Raw genomic sequence first — 21,666 nt, 5'->3', positions numbered from 1 at the left:
GGAGCTTCCCCCTGGCGGTCAATGCGCTCCCACAGGGGAAACATCGCTCAGCCAGAAGCCAGGCTCATGTCTGGCGAGAGCAGTGGTGGTGGCAGGAGCCTCTCCCGCCTCCACAGCAGTGCTAAGGATGCCCAACTGATGGCTAGGCCCTACTCCCCACATGAGCGTGCCTAAGCTGTCGGTTGGACATCCCCCAAGGGCTCCTGGACTGCGAGAGGGCGCAGGCTGGGCTGAGGGACTCCCCCCTCCTGAGTGCATGAATTCTGTGCACTGAGCCTCTAGTATTAATATATTATGCACATCATGAAACACATTTAGAAACAGAAATTGAATAAAATGATAAAATTGAATAAATATTTTCTTTCTGTACTCCAATAGTTTAATAAAACTTCAAAAATGATTATATAAAAGAACAAGAACAAGTAGGCTTTACTATATTCTCTGAAAATAATAAACACCAAATAATTTTAGAAAACTTATACATTTTATACTATTTAAACTATACTTCTATGCATTTCTTGTACATTTCTGAATCTTCTATTCCTACTCCCTGAAATGTTCTGTGTTATCCGTAATTGTACATTACAAATTACAGTCTCCTTTGAGATCACAACCTGGTGAACCTTCCTTTATTTACTAAGTTCTTTGTCAAGGTTTTGTGGGGGGAAACCCAGAAGACAATAACATAAATGGAAATAATGTAGTTAACACCATTCTAAAAAGTAATGGCAAAATACCAGGAAAGTATCCTTCTATATTTGGAAGTATGTTTTATCCTTGGCCTCATAAGAAAATATTCAAAAGTATACATAAAGGCTTTGTTGCTAAAGATTCTTTCAACATAGTTTACTGGCATAAAAAATGATGAAACTTTTTATACCAGTATACTTTTAATATGCTTGGCAAATTTGTTTCATACCCTTGAGAAATATTCTATTCCTAATTAATGTCTGTATTTAGAATGGACATTAACTCCCCATTTGTGTCTTTTTTATATTTGAAAAGGTGCATTAGAAACATTAGAATTTTCATTTCTATAAAGGAAAAAACTTCATTTCTTTTTATTCTATACTAGGAATAAGGTATGGCTTGGCAAATTTAAAATAGTAGTTAGCTGTTAATGGCCCTTTTCTCTCCTGTTTTGTGTCTGCTTTCCATAAGTGAGACTACTGTCACACACAAGTTAAACCAGTTTTGATTAGTAAGCTGTTTCAATTACAACAGCAGCACATAAATTTTGGAATAACAATAAAAGTCTTTGAAATGGAAATAGAAATAACATTGTTATTTGATGCCTCTCTCATCTGTTGCCTCTATAACCTGAAGCACATATCAACCCTTTAATTGCACTAGGTTTTGTGTACCTCATTTTTTTCTTCAATTACACTGAAATTTCTGGAGAGGTAAGCCATGACTTATAACATCTTTATAGCGCTTGCATAATAGGTTGGTACTCTCTTGATGAGAAAGAATTTTTCTTGTTCTTCCAAACCAGAGAATCCCTCAGAGCAGTGGTTCTCAACCTTCCTAATGCCACGACCCTTTAATACAGTTCCTCATGTTGTGGTGACCCCCAATTTCATTGTTACAAATTGAACATAATTAAAGCATAGTGATTAATCACAAAAACAATATGTAATTATATATGTTTTTTCCGATGGTCTTAGGCGACCCCTGTGAAAGGGTCGTTCGACACCCAAAGGGGTCGCGACCCACAGGTTGAGAACCGCTGCCTTAGAGGGAGGTGGGATTGACTTTTGCTATGAGATAGGCAGAAGCTATTGAGACCCTCAGACAGCAAGATGGTCAGAAGTGCCTCCTTTTATTCTTCCCACCAGCGGAAACATCTCCCAAGCCATGTTAATGGTGGGCCTTGCACAATCCCTGCTTCTCAGATGTCTGGGATCCTCCTCTAACAAATGAGTGCTAAAAAGACAGCGTACATTAATTAATAATAAAAAAAATGACATGTATTGGTGAGGTTTGCTGGGGATGAGGGGGAGTAGTTCAACCCTAAGACTGGATCCAGCATTTGTCAGGGATTTATAGAAAGTCTATTTCATGTGGATGATGTTTTCCCTTAATGTTTCTTATTTTTCCCCCCTTCTCTTTAAAGGGCTCATTATATCCATGCCATGTCACACCCAATTCTCTACTGTATTTCTCAGTTCTGTCATTCAGTTCTTTATGGAAGTGAAATTGGCATCCCAAGCAGGTTTCTGAAGCTCAGACAGATGACTAGTTACAGTGTGTACACAATGACTTGAACACAAAGAATCATTGTCTAGTAAACCAGAAAAATCTCAACAATGTGGGTGAAACAAAGTAGGTTTTTGTGCAAGTCTAACTAACGCATGCTCTCTTTAATATGGTTTTCTATATCAGAATAGGGTTAGTTGAGTCAGGCAGTTATATTCTGATTGTTTTATTTCTTCTTTCTTGGTCCTAAGCTCCTTTTAAGGATGCTCATAGTAAAAATTGTTTTTGAGTCATTTCTAAAAAATTGTCAATATTGACATGTTCTTTTGACTTGATAAAACTTGAGATAGCTTAGACTACCCTTTACTTTAGCCCTTACTAACATTTTTTATTTTTTAAAATTGTGTTTTTCCACTACAGATGAGACCTGAGATGTAATAAGCCTTAGCAGTGGCGTGAGTTAAACAGTTAATGCTGACACAAGATCTAACATATTTCTGGAAAGACAAAGTATCACACATAAACTGTGTTAGTAAGATTAAATAAGCAGAAAGGATCCCAAAGGTGGATTCCCAATCCCACCTCTGAACTACAAGACATTATAAAAGTCATTTGTGGGCCAGGGCTTACCCTACGACCTCATTTCTCTGACAGATCTCAAGAGAATTGTTGATTTTCCAGTTTGTTTAGGGTTTTACTTGTTAGGACAGTGTGACTTTTAAGTTCCTTACATGCCTAACTGCAGTCCTATTTTGAAAACTCTCTATACCTAACTTGGATTAGCCTCTTATCTACAGACAAGTTGCCCTTTTTACCGTCCTCTGTAAACATGATCATTATCAACATATACTTAGTAAAGATATTGTATCAGTTAACTATGTCTTAGATACCACTGCATTACAGCAACCACCACATACAATAACTAGCACGTATTTAAATCAGACATTTGAGGATTTTCTGTGGGATGGGGTGGTGTCAATTGATCTAGATGGGGTTTAAATTAGCCTGGTTGATCTGGACTCATTTATACATCTGGAGGTCAACTGGAGTTCAGCTGATCTAGGTCAGGCTTAGCCAGGGCAGTTGGACTCTGTTCTACATGTGTCTCAACTTTCTATGGGAACTGGCCTGCTAGTGAGGGTATTCATGGTTATAGGGAAGGCCCAAAAGAGAAATCTTAATAGTACAGGTGCTTTCTAAGTTTTGGCAACTCATCCCACTAGCATTCCATTTTTCAAAGAAAGTCACATAACTGATTTTAAAGGCAAAGGGTGGGGAAGTGTACTCTGTCTCTTTATTGGAAGAAACTGCAAAGTAACATGTCAAAGGGTGTTGATACTGAAGAAGGGTAAAGATTTAAATTCATTAGTAAAATTTACTACACTCATCTTCATCCACAACCGGTCATTGTCCTAGACCTTGGAACATTGCAATGATTCAAGCATCCTGGGAGTATTTGCAGCTGTTGAGTAGGAACATATTATATGTTGAATTGAACTTCTCTCAATTTTCACTGTATTTGCTATAAAGTACTAATTCTTTGGATGAAAGACTTAGAGCATTATTTGTCAACATGGTTTTATTCATTAGGTGTATTTGCTAAAAAGAAACAAACAAATAAAAAGTCCATGCAAAAACCAAAACCACTAATCCTCAGAACTGATTCTAACCATATGATGTGAAAAATAAAGCAAATCTTATTCCAGAGCTAAAAATCTAAACAATTTTACATATTGACAAAAATAATTTATTCTATTTAAGTAATGAAAAAAATGTGTTTTGGGGGTGGCTAAAATAAAAATATGAATGTTATACCAATAAAATTAAAACTCCAGACTGTTCTTAGCAAAACTCATTACCTTGAACAAATAAAATAATCATTAAACCCCAAGTTTTAAAGATTAAAATAAAGAATATTAACTTATGAATCCCAAGAATACTTTCTTAATTTTAGGGCACCTAATTTGATATGTTTAGGGCTTTATGTCCTCAAATGTATAAAGAACATTTGGGAAAGTTGAAACTAAAGTGCCTTTCTGCCCTAATATATACATACTCTGTTTATTCCATTGAGTTAACTCTTTGTGCTAGAAAACAGGATTCAATGAAGAGGTTTTATTATTATTATTATTATTCCTTTAAGAACAGTTATTTCCTCTTTTTTAAAAAATTTAGTTTCTTTAAAATATTACATAAGTCTCCTTTTTCCCCGTGTGTGTGTGTGTGTGTGTGTGTGTGTGTGTGTGTGTTTAGATACTGATTATCTAAGGATGACTTTTGGCAAAACTGTGAAATGGGCTAGTAATTGTTTTGGCTTCTTACAAACTTGGTAAAAATCAACAAAATTATAATAGTCATTTAGACACTTGTAACACATATGAATGGAATTTATTCAATCAAGACTTCTTTAGTGCCCACTAGGTGCAAAGCACTGTGACATGTGTAGGAGACACAATGGTGAACAAATCAGATATGACTCCTCATTCATACACTGATGGTGAAAGTGCAAACTGGCTTAACCATTGGAAAACTTTCTGGCATAGCTATCAAAACTGAACAGATGCATACCCTATGGCTCAACAATTACACTACAAGGTATAAACACCACGGAGATATATACATATGTGCACCAAAACACACAGACTTTTGTGAATATATACTTATAGCAGCATCACTTGTAATAGTTTCAACTACAAACTGTCCAAAGGGAAATCAGCAACAGAATGAACTGAGGCATCGTCACACAAGTAATACTGTAGAAAAATAGAATGATTTATAACTACACACAACAACACGAATTTCATAAACATTATGTTGAACCAAAGAAGCCAGACACAAAATAGTATATACTGTATAATCTTATTTATATTAAGTCCAAGAATAGGCAAAGAAGTGTTGGCTTTTCGAAGTCCGAAAATGTTTACCAAGAGAGCATACCAACTTAGAATAGAGGAGTATTCTGGGTCCTGCTAGTCTCTGCTAGTCTTCTGTTTCTTAATTTGGATACTTGTTATACAGTTATATTTAATTTGTGAAATTCATAGACCTCTACATGAGGATATGTGTACTTCCCTGCATAAATTATAATTTGGTTAAAAAATTGTCTCCTTGCCCGGCTGGTGTGGCTCAGTGGTTGAATGTTGACCCATGAACAAAGAGGTCCCCAGTTCCATTCCCAGTCAGGGCACATTCCCAGGTTGCTTGCTCAATCCCCAGAGGGAGGGGGGGTGGGGGAGAGGGGGGGAGAGGGTATGCAGGGGGCAGCCTATTGATGTGTCTCTCTCATCAACGTTTCTTTCTCTCTATTTCTCTCCTTTCCTCTCTCTTTAAATTAATAAAAATATATTTTTAAAAATTGTCTTTCTTTTTAAGAAAAATGACCATGGGTAGTTTGGAGTTTAGAGTCAGAGACAAATATGCAAATAAGAAAATACATAAATGGCTGTAAGTGCAATGGCAATGATGGAAGTGAAGAGAGCACAAGAAATAATCAAGTATCTACAATGGTGAAAGCACACTGAAAAAGAATCCTTTGTTTGACAATCACAGTCAACATATGCAGAACATTTGGCAATTGACACTGCAATTGTCCTCCAGTACTGAGGGCACTTGTTGACAGGAGGTGCCCTGTCTCTAGTGGAGGATGTTGTAGACTGGTCAGTGGATCACTGTGATTTTTCAGTAATGCATGATTATGCAATATTCCTTGACTATTCTTGCTTTAAGAACTATAATTTTCTGCCCAACATGCCTATGATTGCGCTCTCCATTCTGCTAGCATATGTTCTCTTTTATATCTCCCTGTCCCAAAGGAGGTGCTGTCAGCATTTGAGGACTTAGATGGGATGGTGACATTACACGCATCTGGGAAGCTGGTACTTTGGCTTCGTTATGGAAAGACATGATTTAGACCTATGAATTAATTAATTTTTGCTAGCTGAGATCCAGATAGTATATAAATCTTTTTTCAATCTTCAAAAGCATTTTTTTCTTGGCTATATTCTTAGGCATCTGGGAAATTTGTTGCATATATATAATAATGAGAGTAGAAACTGTCACTTAAAAAAGAACCCCATTGTATTGCAGTAAATGAATATTTATGGTTGAACTCTAAATTAAGTTTTAGTTGAACCCAATTTAGTCATCCATCCAAAGGAAGCTGAATTATGCCTATCGCCTGTAAAATATCCCTGACATCCTACCACATGAACAAGAGTCAATGTCTAAGAGTTCATCATCATTTTTTCCTATAATTAAGTTGTGAGCAGAAAAATTCATTTTCTATAATTATAGAAATGTTTAAAAAGCACAAAATGTGTTTAAAACATGCTGTTAATGTGTAACAGGCTAAATAACCTCTAAGAAATGTAACCCTAATTGATTAAAAAAATATTCATCCCCACTTAACCTGTGTTACCAAATTACTTGCCTTAGTCACCAGATTCCCTACGTGTTGCTGTCTGTCAGGTTACATCATCTGCAAGAGAATCAACTAATGTTGATAAATTGAGTTCTCCAGTCTGATAAGGAGACAACAATTTAACAACCCTTTTGACTAGCCAGGATTTAGTTATCTAGTTCTTTTTATCCAGAATTTCCCCTGTTTTCATACCTCACTTCTTGACTTTTGGCCAATTCACACCTCATTAATTAATTCACCAAAAGGTGGGCATGGTGAGAAAAGAGAAAATAACTTAATTGGTCAATTGAGCAACTAGATACAAATCTGGGACCCTACGAATTGTTACTCTATAAACCTTATAGAGATACTATTCAACTGCTTTAGAAAAGTGCTATTTAGGAGAATGAGAAAAAATGCATCTAAATTTTGAGTCTTAGCATATTTAAATAATACCTAAAAATGTGATTATTTTCTAATCTTCAAATTCATGATTCAATTTCTGAAAGTAAATATAATGATATCTTGAATGGTTAAATTCTATAACCTCTCTGGCCTTTGTGTGAAAATGTAATGGGTTATAAATTGAGGAAAAAAGTGTAATTAGTCCCTAGAAAGGCATATCCTTGAGAATGGATGTATTTATATTCAAACACAGAGCTTGTTTTTTTATTTTTCTCAAACAGAAAGTGTGGTCCCAGAAAAATAGGAGCTTAGATAGAACTGAGTTTTAATGAAAAGGATGTCCATTATTTTGTACATTTAAAAGAAATATGCATACACATTAACGTAAAAGAGAAACTGCAATATAATTTGAATATAGGGGGAAGATGAACACTAGAAAAGAATTGAGCTCAAACTAGTTTAAGTCTTCTATGAAGACAAAAATTGGGGAAAACTTGTACTGAATTAAGTCAAATCAACGGTTGCACAAATATTAAACATTTTAATAGCATACACATATCCTTCATTTCCATGATAAGTTGTTTGATTCATTAATCCACCAGGTATTTACTGAGCACTCGGGATACACCTGACACTGTTCCAGCACTGGAGATGCTCTGGAGATGTAGAGCAAACCCCTACCCACAGAGCTTTCATTACGGGACAAAATGACTAGGGTGCGCCATTATGGAACAAACTCCAAGGATCACCAATAGAGAACAGAGCACAAAACATTGCCTTGCTGATTAACTGCCAAACTTCCAACACTTCTGTGGGTGGCAGGTTGATTGCCTAGACAGGTATAAATCAAGCATTCTCTCCAGTACATGTTTTGCCTTTTTACTGATAAAAAGTGCTTGGGGGTACACAAGTTGGTACTGGTAGGAACCCCTCAAACACCTCCACCTTTTTGCTCAAAAGCATGAGCAGTTTTGAAAACAGAAGGCCACTATTCCTTAAAAGCTTTTATTTATTTTTTAAAGAATTTGTTATGGGTAAAGAATTTTACTAGACATGGAAGAGAATGTAACTAAAGCATAAAGCAGGGAGAAACCTTTCCTTCCAGTCAAGTACAATTTACCAGGAGAAGATGATAGAACCACAGTGAAGAATCACCAATGTTAGCATAGAGTTTTCTTTAGAGTTCAGGAAAAACTTTTATATAAATAATTCACATAAATTTTATTCTGAAAACAACCCTGTGAAGAAGGGCAGGAAAATGATATCATTATGCTTAATTTTTAGAGGAAGAAACTGAGCTTAGTAAGAATGAAAGAAAAAGTCATTCAGAGATAGGGATGAAGCAAAACTTAACTTGGATCTTCTCATTTATGATCATTTATGTTTTCCATCATAGCTTGCTCTTTTCCATAAGAATGTTGTTTTTAATCCTCAGCCTAGGATATGGTGAGAGAGAGAGAGAGAGAGAGAGAGAGAGAGAGAGAGAAGAGAGAGGCGAGAGAAACATTGATAGGTTGCTTTCCATATATGTCCTAATCAGGGATGACCCCACAACCCAGGTATGTACCCTGACTGGGAATCAAACTGGCACACTTTCAGTGCACAGGAGGACATTCAACCAATAGCCACTCTGGGAGGGCTCTCATAAGAATGTTAATGATATATAGACATTCATTCAGGCATTCATTCTTTGAACATATTCTATTTGCCAGCCACTCTGAAAAGTCCCAGGGATACAAATATAAACTACAGTCTGCCCTCATGGAGTTCACACATGTTTGAATAGCACTTATCTCTTACAAAACTCTTCTCATAAAAATGATACAAGCATCACTACATCCTCTGCAATGTATCATTATTAGTTCCATTTTGGACATAGAGGAATTTAATAACTCACCTGAGATCATAAAGATAGTAGGGGCCCAGGAAGATTCAGTCATTTCTTTTTATTTTTTTAAAATATATTTTATTGGTTTTTTACAGAGAGGGAGAGGGATAGAGAGCTAGAAACATCGATGAGAGAGAAACATTGATCAGCTGCCTCCTGCACACCCCATGCTGGGATGTGCCTGCAACCAAGGCACATGCCCCCGACTGGAATCAAACCCGGGACCCTTCAGTCCGCAGCCGACGCTCTATCCACTGAGCCAAACCAGTCAGGGCTCAGTCATTTCTTAAGTGTTGAAATGAATACAGAACAATGGAACATTGGCTCTAAACTTTGCTAGACATGAATTTTTATCACTAAAAAATTTTTGAGCATGTAGAAACAATATATATTTAAAACTTTTTGGCCTGGCCCAGCGGTTCTCAACCTGTGGGTCGCGACCCCTTTGGGGTCGAACGATCCTTTCACAGGGATTGCCTAAGACCATCGGAAAACACATATATAATTACATATTGTTTTTGTGATTAATCACTATGTTTTAATTACGTTCAATTTTTAACAATGAAAATACATCCTGCATATCAGATATTTACATTATGATTCATAACAGTAGCAAAATTACAGTTATGAAGTAGCAACGAAAATAATTTGATGGTTGGGGGTCACCACAACATGAGGAACTGTATTCAAGGGTAGCGGCATTAGGAAGGTTGAGAACCACTGGCCTGGCCAGTGTTGCTCAGTTGGTTGGGTGCCGTCCTGTGCACTGAAAGGTTACCAGTTTGATTCCCGGGGCACATGGCCAGATTGCAGGCTTCATGCCTGGTGGGGGTGTGTGCAGGAGGCAGCCCATTGATGCTTCACTCTCACACCGATGTTTCTCTCTTTCTCTCCCTCTCCTTTCCTCTCTCTCTAAAATAAAAAAAAAAATCAATAAAAATATTGTAAATAGCCGAAGCCGGTTTGGCTCAGTGGATAGAGCGTCGGCTTGCGGACTGAAGGGTCCCGGGTTCGATTCCGGTCAAGGGCATGTACCTGGGTTGCGGGCACATCCCCGGTGGGAGATGTGCAGGAGGCAGCTGATCGATGTTTCTCTCTCATCGATGTTTCTGGCTCTCTGTCTCTCTCCCTTCCTCTCTGTAAAAAATTAATAAAGTATATTTTTAAAAAAATATTGTAAATAAAATATAAAAATTAAATTATATACATATGCTATTATACTAAGATTAACACATTACAAAATTCACAAAAAATAAATTTTAAAAGGTTGAAAAAGAAATACAAATTGAAGCTTTAACATTTAGTTTCTGTACCCAAATTATTATCTTGCATACGCCTGAGGATGTACATACCTTTTTTGGAGATCACTGTAATAACAGACAGTGAATTTAAATGAGTAATAAAAGGGGAGGGCAGTCAAAGTGAATGGTGTTACAGTGGAGGGGGTACTATCATTGAGTTCTGGATGTCTGTTAAGTTATAGGAGTGAATAATCAGCAATCTAAAAAAAAAATCTGCCCTTGATGTCATTAATATCTCTATTAAACACTAGAGATGCAAGTTTTTTATATTCCTTCCTACCAGTTTGTTTCTTGTTTGCACTTTTCAGTTTTTGACAACATGGCAATCAAAAAGTTTGAATGCTAGTGATTATAAGCAGGAAAATCCTGAACAAATGAATGTCTGCACCACAAACACAAAAAGGAGAAATACTTAGAATTGATTTCATTCAAGTGGCAATCACACAAAACTCAATTAAAAATGGAGCCTTTGAAACTTGGTAACATTTTATTCAATTCCCAACTAACTATTAATATAATTTGTGCTGTCGTAATAACTGCACCACTTTTATGAAAACTTTTAGTTTCCACTCATGAAGAAGAGATCACTTTCCCTCCCACAGTAAACTCTTTAGTTGAAAACCATTTTAATAACTTTTTAACAATTTCCACAAATTCCTCCTTCATGGAAAAACATTTTCCACTTCCACTTTATGGTGATATTGAAATCCATTTTTTTAAGATTTAGCTCAATGAATAGTTTTCACTAGAAAAAAAAAGCAAAATTTAATCCATCCTTTCTTTGAAGACTCTAAAACATGTAATTTAGGCATTTGCAATTATATTTTTTAATCCCAAACCTAACACACACACAGTAAAATCTCATCATTCTAAAATTAGTTAAGAACAGAATGGAATAATGAATGAAAGTTTTGTCTGTACCACTGCATTGCCCAACTTGAGGAGGCAAAGTTTACACGGTATTTCCTGGGCAAGCTTCTTTAAGAATTTTGCAACATGGTGGCCTTGGTTCCTAAGTGTTAAGCTAGAACAAGTTAATGAGGAAATGAAAATATGATTTTTGTAAGAGACCTCAGTGTTATACTAGGGATCTTTGAAAAATAAATTGAACATATTTAAGACTTTTAAAAAGCTTTTTCAAAATCCAACAACAAAAGCCATTAAAAGTCGAATCACTATGCAATTTCTGGGAATATTTCATCATGAACAGAGGGTTCAATGTCAATTTATTTATTTATATTACACTTCTATTCAAGAACAATTGTGGTGGCTAGTGTCAGAAAACACTGAAATAAAATTTTAGAAATAATAAAAATGTTGAATTCAGGTAATAAAATGAAGAAGTAGCAATATGTGGAGAAAATTTTTAATTTATATTACAGGATGATGATGATGTTAAAAGTCAACATTTAAGATAAAAGGAAATTTTAATTCCTAAGGTATATTATAGTTTTCAATCCCTTCTTCACTTAATTTATCTCATTCTATATGAAAAAGTTTGCTGTAGGAGATATTGCTCACTATTCACTGAAGGATAGTTTATTGTAACATTTTGTCAAGATTTATTAGCATGAAAGAGGTGAACCTCACCATGAGGAGTACTGAAAACACATTGGAAACACTCTCCTTCAGAGGCCAGTATAGTTTAAACAGAACTAATAGTCAAGTTACTAATTTTAAGTTCCACATCAGAAAAAAGGGAGCAGTGATAAGCTTTGTCCCACAAAAGCAGTTGTAGACCTGAAAGGTTATTGATATAAGCACACAATACTGTATGTTAAATGTAATATATATATATATATATAATTAGCTACAATTATTCAACAAGTGTATGTCACCACAGAGTAAAATGAACCTACTCCTTGATTCAGTGCTCAAACCATTATGCTGCGATAAGGCCCTCTGTTCACCCTGATGAATTACGAGTTGTTAAAGTAGGCCAGGGTTTTCACCTTTGTATATGATCTAGCAAAGTGTTTACCAACAGAGGAACTCATTAGAATAATCACTTCCAAGCTCTTGCCTCAGATTCTGATTCCAACTTTGCACCTGTAAAACCCCCACAGATGATTTTGATGTGTAGCCTGACTGGGAACTACTAGTAAGCACTAGGTTATGTGCAAAGAAGGGCCTGGACCTGCCTTTTCCACCACAACTACGCATATTCTCAGGGTAAAGCTGCTTTTGCCTTAGTTGCTGTTAGTCTACTTGCAATGGAATCAGAAACTAGAATATACGAGGTGATGGCAAAAGTCAAAGTCACCCTCCTTCCTGACTCCATCTGATTTTCCCCTTCTGTTTGACAGTTTCTTCCACAGTTTCTCTGGTCTGACACATTTACTTATGCTGTTCAGAGGATTTGAAACTGGAGAGAAGTCTCCCATAAGATAGGACTCAAACCAGTTCCACTCCCAAGATATGAAGAAGCAATTCACAGTTCAAATGTAGCACACATGATTTCAAGAGATGTGTAATTTAGACAGCTGAGGTTGTTGAAACAGGACCCCCTGAACATAAGAAAGAAATTGGGCAAAATACATGATTTCTCCTCTATCGTTAACACCAGAGGATTGTTTATCAAAAACTGATAACCATGGAGTCATTCATTTGAAACAAGTTTGTGCATCTCTAGTAGATACTGGGCCCTTTGGCTCCCTTTTCAAGATAATGTAGGTTTAATGTTAAGAAATTCTTTGTTGGGTGTCTGTCACTGCAGGTGAAGAAAAAACCCATATCATTTTGAAGTTATGGCTCTTCCGTCAAATAAATGGCCACAACAAAGTGTGGCCATTTTGGGGGTAATAGAAGCCACCTTCCAAATTGTTCATAGACTTTCAAAGGAATTGTGTTGGCCATCTGTGTTATTGCAAAAATTTTCCATATTTTTTAGTTTTATTGAATTTTAAATTAAGACCATCATGTGAAATAGTTTTAACTCTGATTAAAGTTATATTTAACACAATTGTAATGAAAAAAATGAAAAAATACAAATAATGAAGAACTTTCACATCATTATTTCACTCTTTAATAAAGTGTAGGCCAAACAGTATGGTTCTGAGGACAGTTTCACTTACAAGTGTCCAAAAGTTTGTCACATTTTGGAAATCAGTTCTTGGTCTGTCACTTGCGATCTATAACCAGAGGGTTTTCAGTAACAGAAGTAATTTCTTAGGTATATACTCAGTTTGTTAATATTTCAGCCCTGGTTTTAGCTTTTATGATGGTAAAGAAGAGGGTTTGGCATAGTTATGAATAGCTCATTGTGAATAACCTATAGAAACAAAGGATTGCAAAGAGTGGATCAGACCATACAGATTACCCTCTGATTCTTTGACCTCTTCCTATCTTGGGAAGAAGGCCAAGGAAAAATCCTTCGAATCCTCTGCCCTGCTATGAACAGGAATCTATGGAATCGATATCTTTTGAGTAGATGTAGGAAGCTGCTAGTAATACGTTTACTAAGATTATTATGTGCTAGAGGCCCAGAACATGAAATTCATGCAAAAGTAGGCCTTCCTTCCCCCGGCCGCTGGCACCAGCTTCCCTCTGGCACCCAGAACCCGGGCTTCCCTCGCAGCCCCAGCTTCATCTGGAAGGTCATCCGGAAGGACGTCCGGTCTAATTAGCATGTTATGCTTTTATTATTATAGATAACTAGAGGCCCGGTGCACAATATTCGTGCACTGGGGGGGATCCCTCAACCTGGCCTGCGCCCTCTCACAGTCCGGGACCCCTCAGGCCTGCTCCCCGGGAGAGGCTCCTGCCACTGCCACTGCGCTCACCAGCTGTGAGCCCAGCTTCTGGCTGAGCAGCGCTCCCCCTGTGGGAGTGCACTGACCACCAGGGGGTAGCTCCTGCGTTGAGCGTCTGCCCCCTGGTGGTCAGTGCGCATCATAGCGACCAGTCATTCTGCCGTTTGGTCGATTTGCATATTAGGGTTTTATTATATGTGATATGTAAGTGATTATATTATAAAAATATATAAGAAATACTATATATATTAATAATTGTACCCAAGTGGTTCCTATGAAAAGTGAAAATTTGGTAGCATTAATGATGTCAAATATATCATTCAGTCCAAAGGCTAAATATTCACTAGTTTTACTTTTTTAGGTATATAGGAAAAACAAAGTGTATAGGTGAGACAGTTAATAATTAACTGTAAAAGAAATACTGAGAAAATGAAAGATAATAATCTTGTTGTCATGTGCTATTTAGTTTGAATTCTCTACAGAAGAACCTCAATTTTCAGTGCCACCTTTCTTATGTATATAAATAGATTAAAAGTCAGAGCTCAATAGACAGTACTGTCCAAATAAGATACATAATGGCAAAGCAGGAATTAGAATTCATAGGCTGACAGAAATGCTGGGCTGGCCCATGGTAGAACAATAATTTATTTTCTTTGGCTCGGATTTCAAGAGTTAAAGGTAAACCTTTAAGCTGCTCATTAGCATTTGTGAGCAACACCCCAACTAACCTCTAGAAATACTATTAAAACAGTAAGTGCAGTTGGAGAGGAGGGAGATGACTGACAGTGCTAATGATGCTTGAATTAACAATAGAAAAATGAACCCAAGTTGATCTAAAATTCTCTAATAATAATTTTCAAATTCCCAAGGTAAATATTCCAAGGTATACTGGCATACAGAAACAGAGAAACAAAAAGGGGAACTTTAAGCCTTTTACATAAAAAGATGAGAGCGCTTCTTTATGTATTAAAAAATAAGGACATGCCAATGTGAGGTTATAAAATTGTGGTATACATTGACTACAACTACACTTTAAACATCCCAAGTACACTAGAATACATTTTGTCATTCACAAGGTAATTAAAGCATTTATTAAGCAATCATAGTGCACCCAGGACCTAGTTATGGGACACAAAGCTGAATGAACAGTGTTTTCTTTCTTCAATCACATCCATGTATTTCTAACAATATATAACTTCATTTGCAGATCATAGTCAACATGTAAATTTGAAGCTATTGCTGAGCATGAAGCTTTATAAGTTTCCTATTGTAACAATTTACCATAAATTGAGTGGCTTAAAACAGAACAAGTTTATTAGCTTAGTTTTATAGATGCCAGAAGTCTGAAAATAGGTTAGTGGGGCTATGTTATTCTGGAATTTCCTGGAAAAATCTGGTTGTTTGCCTTAGCCAGCTTCTAGAAGATTCCCTGTATCACTCCTACCTCTGCTTCCATTCTCACATTTCTTTCTCTAATTCTGACCTCTTATTACACTGGGCCCATCTAGATAATACAGAATATTCTCTCCATCTCAAGAACTTTATCTCAATCATTGCTCCCTTTAATAATGTCAGGTACCCATCCACAGGTTTTTTTGTGTTTTTTTTTTTACTGCTACCTTTGCATCAAAGCCAGCTAGTGCATTTTAACACTCCGGTGTGGGGTGAATTTCCCGCCAAAATATAAGATGGCTCTGTCTTTTGGTTTTGTTCCATCCACCAAAAGGGTGGATTACAAACAAATATTTGGTAATACGCAGTTACAATCGGCCCGAGTTTACACGTTTCCCGCACTCCACCGCAAATCTATATGAACCGAGTTAAAGACGGCTCCCGCGGAGTACGCGCAATTCACGCGAGCCGACTTAACTCGTTTCCCCCACTCCAAGTGTTAAATACAGAGGGTTAGCCTTTACTAATGAGAAAATTCAGATTTCTTAAGTAAGCAAAGACCTGATTAAGATGACCTAATACACAACAACTGTTTTATTTATTATTATTTTAATCCTCACTCGAGAATTTGTTTCTATTGATTTTAAGGGAGGGGGAGGAGGAAAGAAGAGAGAGAGAGAGAGAGAGAGAGAGAGAGAGAGAGAGAGAGAAACATCAATTTGAGAGAGAAACATTGATCAGTTGCCTCCCATATTTACCCCTACTGGGGATCTAACCCACAACCTAGGTATGTGCCAAGATCACAGGACAATGCTCCAACTGACTGAGCCACCTGGCCAGGGCAAGAAAACTGTTTTTGACACAATGCAGAATCTTCACTTTCTTGACAGAAAACTTTTTAGTTATCAGAAGCAGACCAATAGTACAAGTAAACATTGAATATTAAGTTTTAATACACTATTTATATTAAACCTTATTTAAAAAATCACTTCTAACAAATGAATTCAATCTTATCCAGCTTGATCACACATAAAATTTCTTTCTCAAGATTTCTTTTTATAAAAGATTTTTGAAGATGGCAGTGTAGGTAAATACCTGTATTCACCACCTCCCACAACCAAATGAAAATTACAATACAGAACAACCATCACCCAGAACCATGGGAAAGCTGGTTGAATGGAGGTCCTACAATTATAAAAGTAAGGAAAAAAGCACACTGAGACTGGTAGGAAGTGCATAGGCATGGAATAGGATAGTCTGGCACCCACCTGTGCTGCTTTCTTGGAAGGGAGATCTTTCTGTGGAGCCCACCTGGAGGAGCAAGGGGTCCCATCCCCACACCAGACCCCCAGCTCATGGTCCCAGAGCTGGGAAAAGAAGAACTACGAGCTGTAAAAACCAGTACAGATTGGGGTTCAGTGACACAGAGGCTGCTGGAGACCCAGCTGTTCCTCTTAAAAGGCTGACACCACAACCTGAACTTACTAGTACAAGGTTCTGCTTCCTCTGAGCTCCAGCACCAGGGCGAGGCTCTGGGGAACACAGTCACATACCAGGAGGAATGGATTGTCTGGCATCAGGGTAGGAACTCGGGGGCAGCTTTCTCCCAGACTGGAGGTACTTGAAGGGATCATTGTTCCTATGCTGGGATTTCCCTGGTTGGGTAGCAGGGATGACTGGCAGCCATTTCTGTTTGCTCCATCCTGGTGATTCCCTAAGACCCCACCTCATGCAATTTACAACCCTATCCAAGCTGTGTGAAGCAGAATGGCCTGGTCCTTGCTCAGGGTAAAATCTCTCAAACAAACTGCAGCTGGGTCAGGGAGCCCCAAACCTATCAATAAAAGGCTCAAGACCCAGAACCAGCACCTGCCTGCCTTGATTCACAGCTAGGCCTCATCTGAGCACTTCCAAAGCCTACAAAGAGGAGGAATCTGCAGATCTCTCTGCAGCTCCTGCTGGATGGCCTCAGGCAGTGGCTTACTTTGCACCTCCCTGGAGACCCAAGAGCCAGCATACCCAGTGGTCAGTGTCAGACCATACCAGATTACAACTCTACACATCCATAAGCAACACACTCAAGGGGAAGACTCAGTGAGCACCAAAGCCCCACTGAAGCAAGTCCTACTCTGGCACCGGGACCTGGGCTGCTTCCCTCCTCCAGGTGCTGGCAGGCAGCCAGGACCTGGGCTGCTTACTTCTGGCTGCCCGCAGGCACCTGGGACCTGGGCTGGCTTCCCTTGGGCCCCCGGCTTCATCAGGAAGGATGTCCAGAATGATGTCTGGAAGATGTTCAGTCTAATTAGCATATTACTCTTTTATTATTATAGATGGCCCTTCGATAAGGAAGTAAAAGCTATCAGAGGACAATCACCTATAAGGGGTAACATAAGTCTTATTAAGTTATCAAAGAGACTTTATTTTAGGTCCCCTTTAACATTTCATTGGCTTTTTGCAACAAATCTGTCAATGAAGCTATTTTAGAATTTTTTGAAGCCTTACGGAGGCTCTTGCATTCCAATAAAATATAGGTATCTTATTCTGTATATTTGATTTGGAAGCCCTTGCTTTTAAGTGCACTTTTAAATGATCTCAACTAATTGGAATGCTTCTCATAATTGCTATTGTAATTTTAGGCTACAATATCCTTTAGGGCTGGCGGCAATTTCATAGGACCCCACAGTAAATGGAGTTTAGCTCACATTGCTGTTTGGCCATATTTTGAAGCTTCCAACCTAACAGTTACCAAGCCAACTTTTTTGGACATAAAATTTTTAGGTTGTCTTTAGTTAAGATTTTGCCTTTTTTCTTTTCCTTTTATTTCCTTAAGTATAGGACAATTGTATTTCCAGTGTTCTGAGTTTTTATAATATCTGCCAATGTCCAAAGGCAAATTAGGAAGGGATCTGAATGGACTTTGGTTTTCATTCTCATATCTGTCCTTCCATCTTATTAAGGACTAGAGGCCCAATGCATGAAATTCATGCAAGGGACTTGGCCCTCGCAGCCCTGGCTGTCTCGCTGCCCCAGCTGCCCACTGGTTGTTCCAGAAGGTGGTTCCACCATCCGGTCTAATTAGCATATTAGCTCATTATTATATAGCATATCTTAATGACTATCCATTGTAACAATAAGAGAGTTCTTTAAAATTTTTTCTTTCTTTTAAATTTACAGCTTTTTCCAGTTAAAGGGATCCATTGCCTTGTCTTGATGACTCGGATCTTAATAGTGACTCAAATCAATATGAACACATGAATGCAAGAGGCATCCCCAAAGGAAAGTGCAAAAAGATGCAACCTTCAAAAGATAAAGTTAATTCCCAGAGTTGGAAACAGCTATTCCAAAACACTGGGAATTATGTGTTCCCCTGTTTTTAATGGGGTGTTTAGATTCTCTAAACTCAGACCCACAGCCTACTCCACTACCTGCCAGATGTATATGCATCCTTTGACGGGGAGAAAACAAAAATGAGGGGCCCTGTTTTTAACATCTCTGGGAGGAAATGGATAGACAAAGAAAACTCCCTTGAGAGCTTGGAACGGCTGACCAGAAAGCAAGATGCATCCCAGCAGGTGCACTCACTGTATGGTGGAGGCCAGAGAGAAAATATTCTCACTGGTCATAAACTAAGCTCTCAGGACATATTACAAGATGAAAGGAGAGACACCAGACACACAGAGAAAAAGAGAATTAAGCAAATCCAGGAGTACTCATACCAAGTAACCAAGAGTCACCAAACCCAAGACACTAGTTTCACAAATATTTTCTCCTGCCAATCTATATTTAGTAAAGAAGGAAGAAAAATGACTCCTACCATTGTGCTTCCTCTGAACTCTGGAGACAGATATCTGGGAGTCTGATTTGGCAAGAATTCTTATCGTTTTGGCTGGCTCATGTTAGTGGTTCTGGGATCTCTCTATTGCAGCAGCTTCAGGGTGAGCAATGCCCAGCGGTGAGGTATCAGTATTTTCAAATGCCTGTTGCAGAGAAGATATTCTCATAATGTGGCTGCTATAACTTGGTATAAAGTAATAAGGAAATTACATCTTTTACCCAAAGGATGCATTATAAGGAATTCATTTTTATATCTATATAAAAAGATACAGAAAAAATATTGCTTCTTATACTGTGATATACAAATGAACAGTCTGTCCCTTTTTTTCTATACAAGTCTATCTGCTAAATGTTATTAATATACAGTATGTAAAACATAAGGATTCATAGTGAACAGAGGAAAATTAGTATATTTGCTCTAAGAAAAAAATAAATAAGATTCTGGCTAAAAATTGTCAAGGTTTAGGATATGTAATAATTATATAGCAATTGGCATAATAAAGCCTTTATTTCTATGCTCTTTTCCCCTCAAGACTAAGAAAATGAACACTAGCTTTAATTCCCCTGTTAGATTAAAAAGGGAGGTATAAAGATCAATATTAATAGAAACAATTAATTGATTTGTCTTTCTGCCTCTCTAGATAGACACACTTATTCATCTGGTTAGTCAACAGATATTAATTGAATGCATAGAAAAGCCAGACATAGGTGTGGTAGTGGTGCTACAGAGTCAAGTGTAGTATGATGCCTACTTATGAGTTAAGAGTCAGTGATCAAAAAATCTTCAACTAGAATGGAGCTAAATGTGAATTATAATGACAGGAACACAAGTGAAACTTAGAGTGCTTGTAATAACAAGATGAAATAAAAAAAAAGATAAGAGCAGAAAATTTATATTTTAATTGTGTATGCTGAAATCTTTTTTTAAAAATCTTTATTGTTGAAAGTATTACATATATCCCCTTTTTCCCCCATTGACCTCTCCAAGCCTGCCCCCACCCCCCCCCCCCAACTCAGGCTCTCACCACCCTATTGTCTGTGTTACTGGTTTATGCATATATGCATACAAGTTCATTGGTTGATCTCTTCCCAACCCCCCTCCCCTGCCTTCCCTCTGAGGTTTGAAAGTCTGTTTGGTGCTTCTGTCTTTGGGTCTATTTTTGTTCATTAGTTTATGTTGTTTATTAGATCCCACACGAGTGAGATCATGTGATACTTATCTTTCTCGGACTGGCTTATTTCGCTTAGCATAATGCTCTCCAGGTCCATCCATACTGTTGAAAATGGTAAGAGTTCTTTCTTTTTTACAGCTGGGTAGTATTCCATTGTGTAGATGTACTACAGTTTTCTAATCCACTCATCTGCTGATGGGCACTTAGGCTGTTTCCAAATCTTAGCTATTGTAAACTGCCCTGCTATGAACATAGGGGTGCATATATTCTTTCTGATTGGTGTTTCCGATTTTTTAGGGTATATTCCTAGAAGTGGGATCACTGGGTCAAATTGGACTTCTTAATTTTTTTTTTTTTTTAGGAAACTCCATACTGTATACTGTTTTCTACAGAGTCTGCAATGTCTGCATTCCCATCAGATGTGGACGAGGGTTCCCTTGCCAACACTTGTCATTTTGTTGATGATAGCCATTCTTACAGGTGTGAGGTGATATCTCATTGTCGTTTTGATTTACATCTCTCAGATGATTAGTGACTTTGAACATTTTTTCATATGCCTCTTGGCCTTCTGTATGTCCACTTTTGAGAAGTGTCTATTTAGGTCCTTTGCCCATTTTTTAATTGGATTGTTTATCTTCCTTTTGTTAAGTTGTATGAGTTCCCTATACATTTTAGAGATTAACCCCTTATTGGATGTATCATTGGCAAATATGTTCTCCCATGGAGTGGGCTCTCTTGTTATTTTGTTGATGGCTTCTTTTGTTGCGCAGAAGCTTTTTATTTTGATGTAGTCCCATTTGTTTATTTTATCCGTAGTTTCCATTGTCCTAGGAAATGTATTGGTAAACATATTGCTATGACATACATATGTCTGATATTTTGCCGCCAATGGATTCTTCTAAGATTTTTATGGTTTCCCGTCTTATGTTTAAGTCCTTTGTCCATTTTGAGTTTATTTTTGTGTATGGTGTAAGTTGGTGGTCTAGTTTCATGTTTTTGCATGTATCTGTCCAATTTTCCCAACACCATTTATTGAAGAGACTATCTTGACTCCACTGTATGCTCTTGCCTCCTTTGTCAAATATTGAGCATAATGGCTTGGATCGATTTCTGGGTTCTTTGTTCTGTTCCATTAGTCTGTATCCCTGTTCTTATGCCAGTACCAGGCTGTTATGAGTATAGTGGCTTTGTAGTATAACTTGATATCTGGCATTGTGAACCCTCCAACTTTGTTCTTCTTTCTCAAGATTGATGTGGCTATTCAGGTTCTTTTTTTTTTTATTGCATGTGAATTTTTGGAGAGTTTGTTCTAGGTCTGTGAAAT

At 37.5% G+C, this 21,666-nt stretch overlaps 1 protein-coding gene across 1 annotated transcript in view; it reads right to left on the bottom strand.

Annotated features, from left to right (window-relative positions):
• The window catches only part of LRRC72 (leucine rich repeat containing 72), a 108,283-nt gene extending 88,969 nt beyond the window's left edge, over positions 1–19,314 (bottom strand). The window contains exon 1 of the mRNA XM_023750763.1: positions 19,151–19,314. Coding sequence (XP_023606531.1) covers positions 19,151–19,153 — 3 coding nt within the window. The 5' untranslated portion in view covers positions 19,154–19,314. The remainder of the gene's footprint in view (positions 1–19,150) is intronic.
• Between the last annotated feature and the right edge of the window lie 2,352 nt (positions 19,315–21,666).

The sequence above is a fragment of the Myotis lucifugus genome, unplaced genomic scaffold (assembly GCF_000147115.1).
Source record: "Myotis lucifugus unplaced genomic scaffold, Myoluc2.0 scaffold_15, whole genome shotgun sequence".
Taxonomy (NCBI): Eukaryota; Metazoa; Chordata; class Mammalia; order Chiroptera; family Vespertilionidae; genus Myotis; species Myotis lucifugus.
The sequence above is the reverse complement of the archived record's forward strand: the minus strand, read 5'-3'. Positions and strand labels throughout refer to the sequence as shown.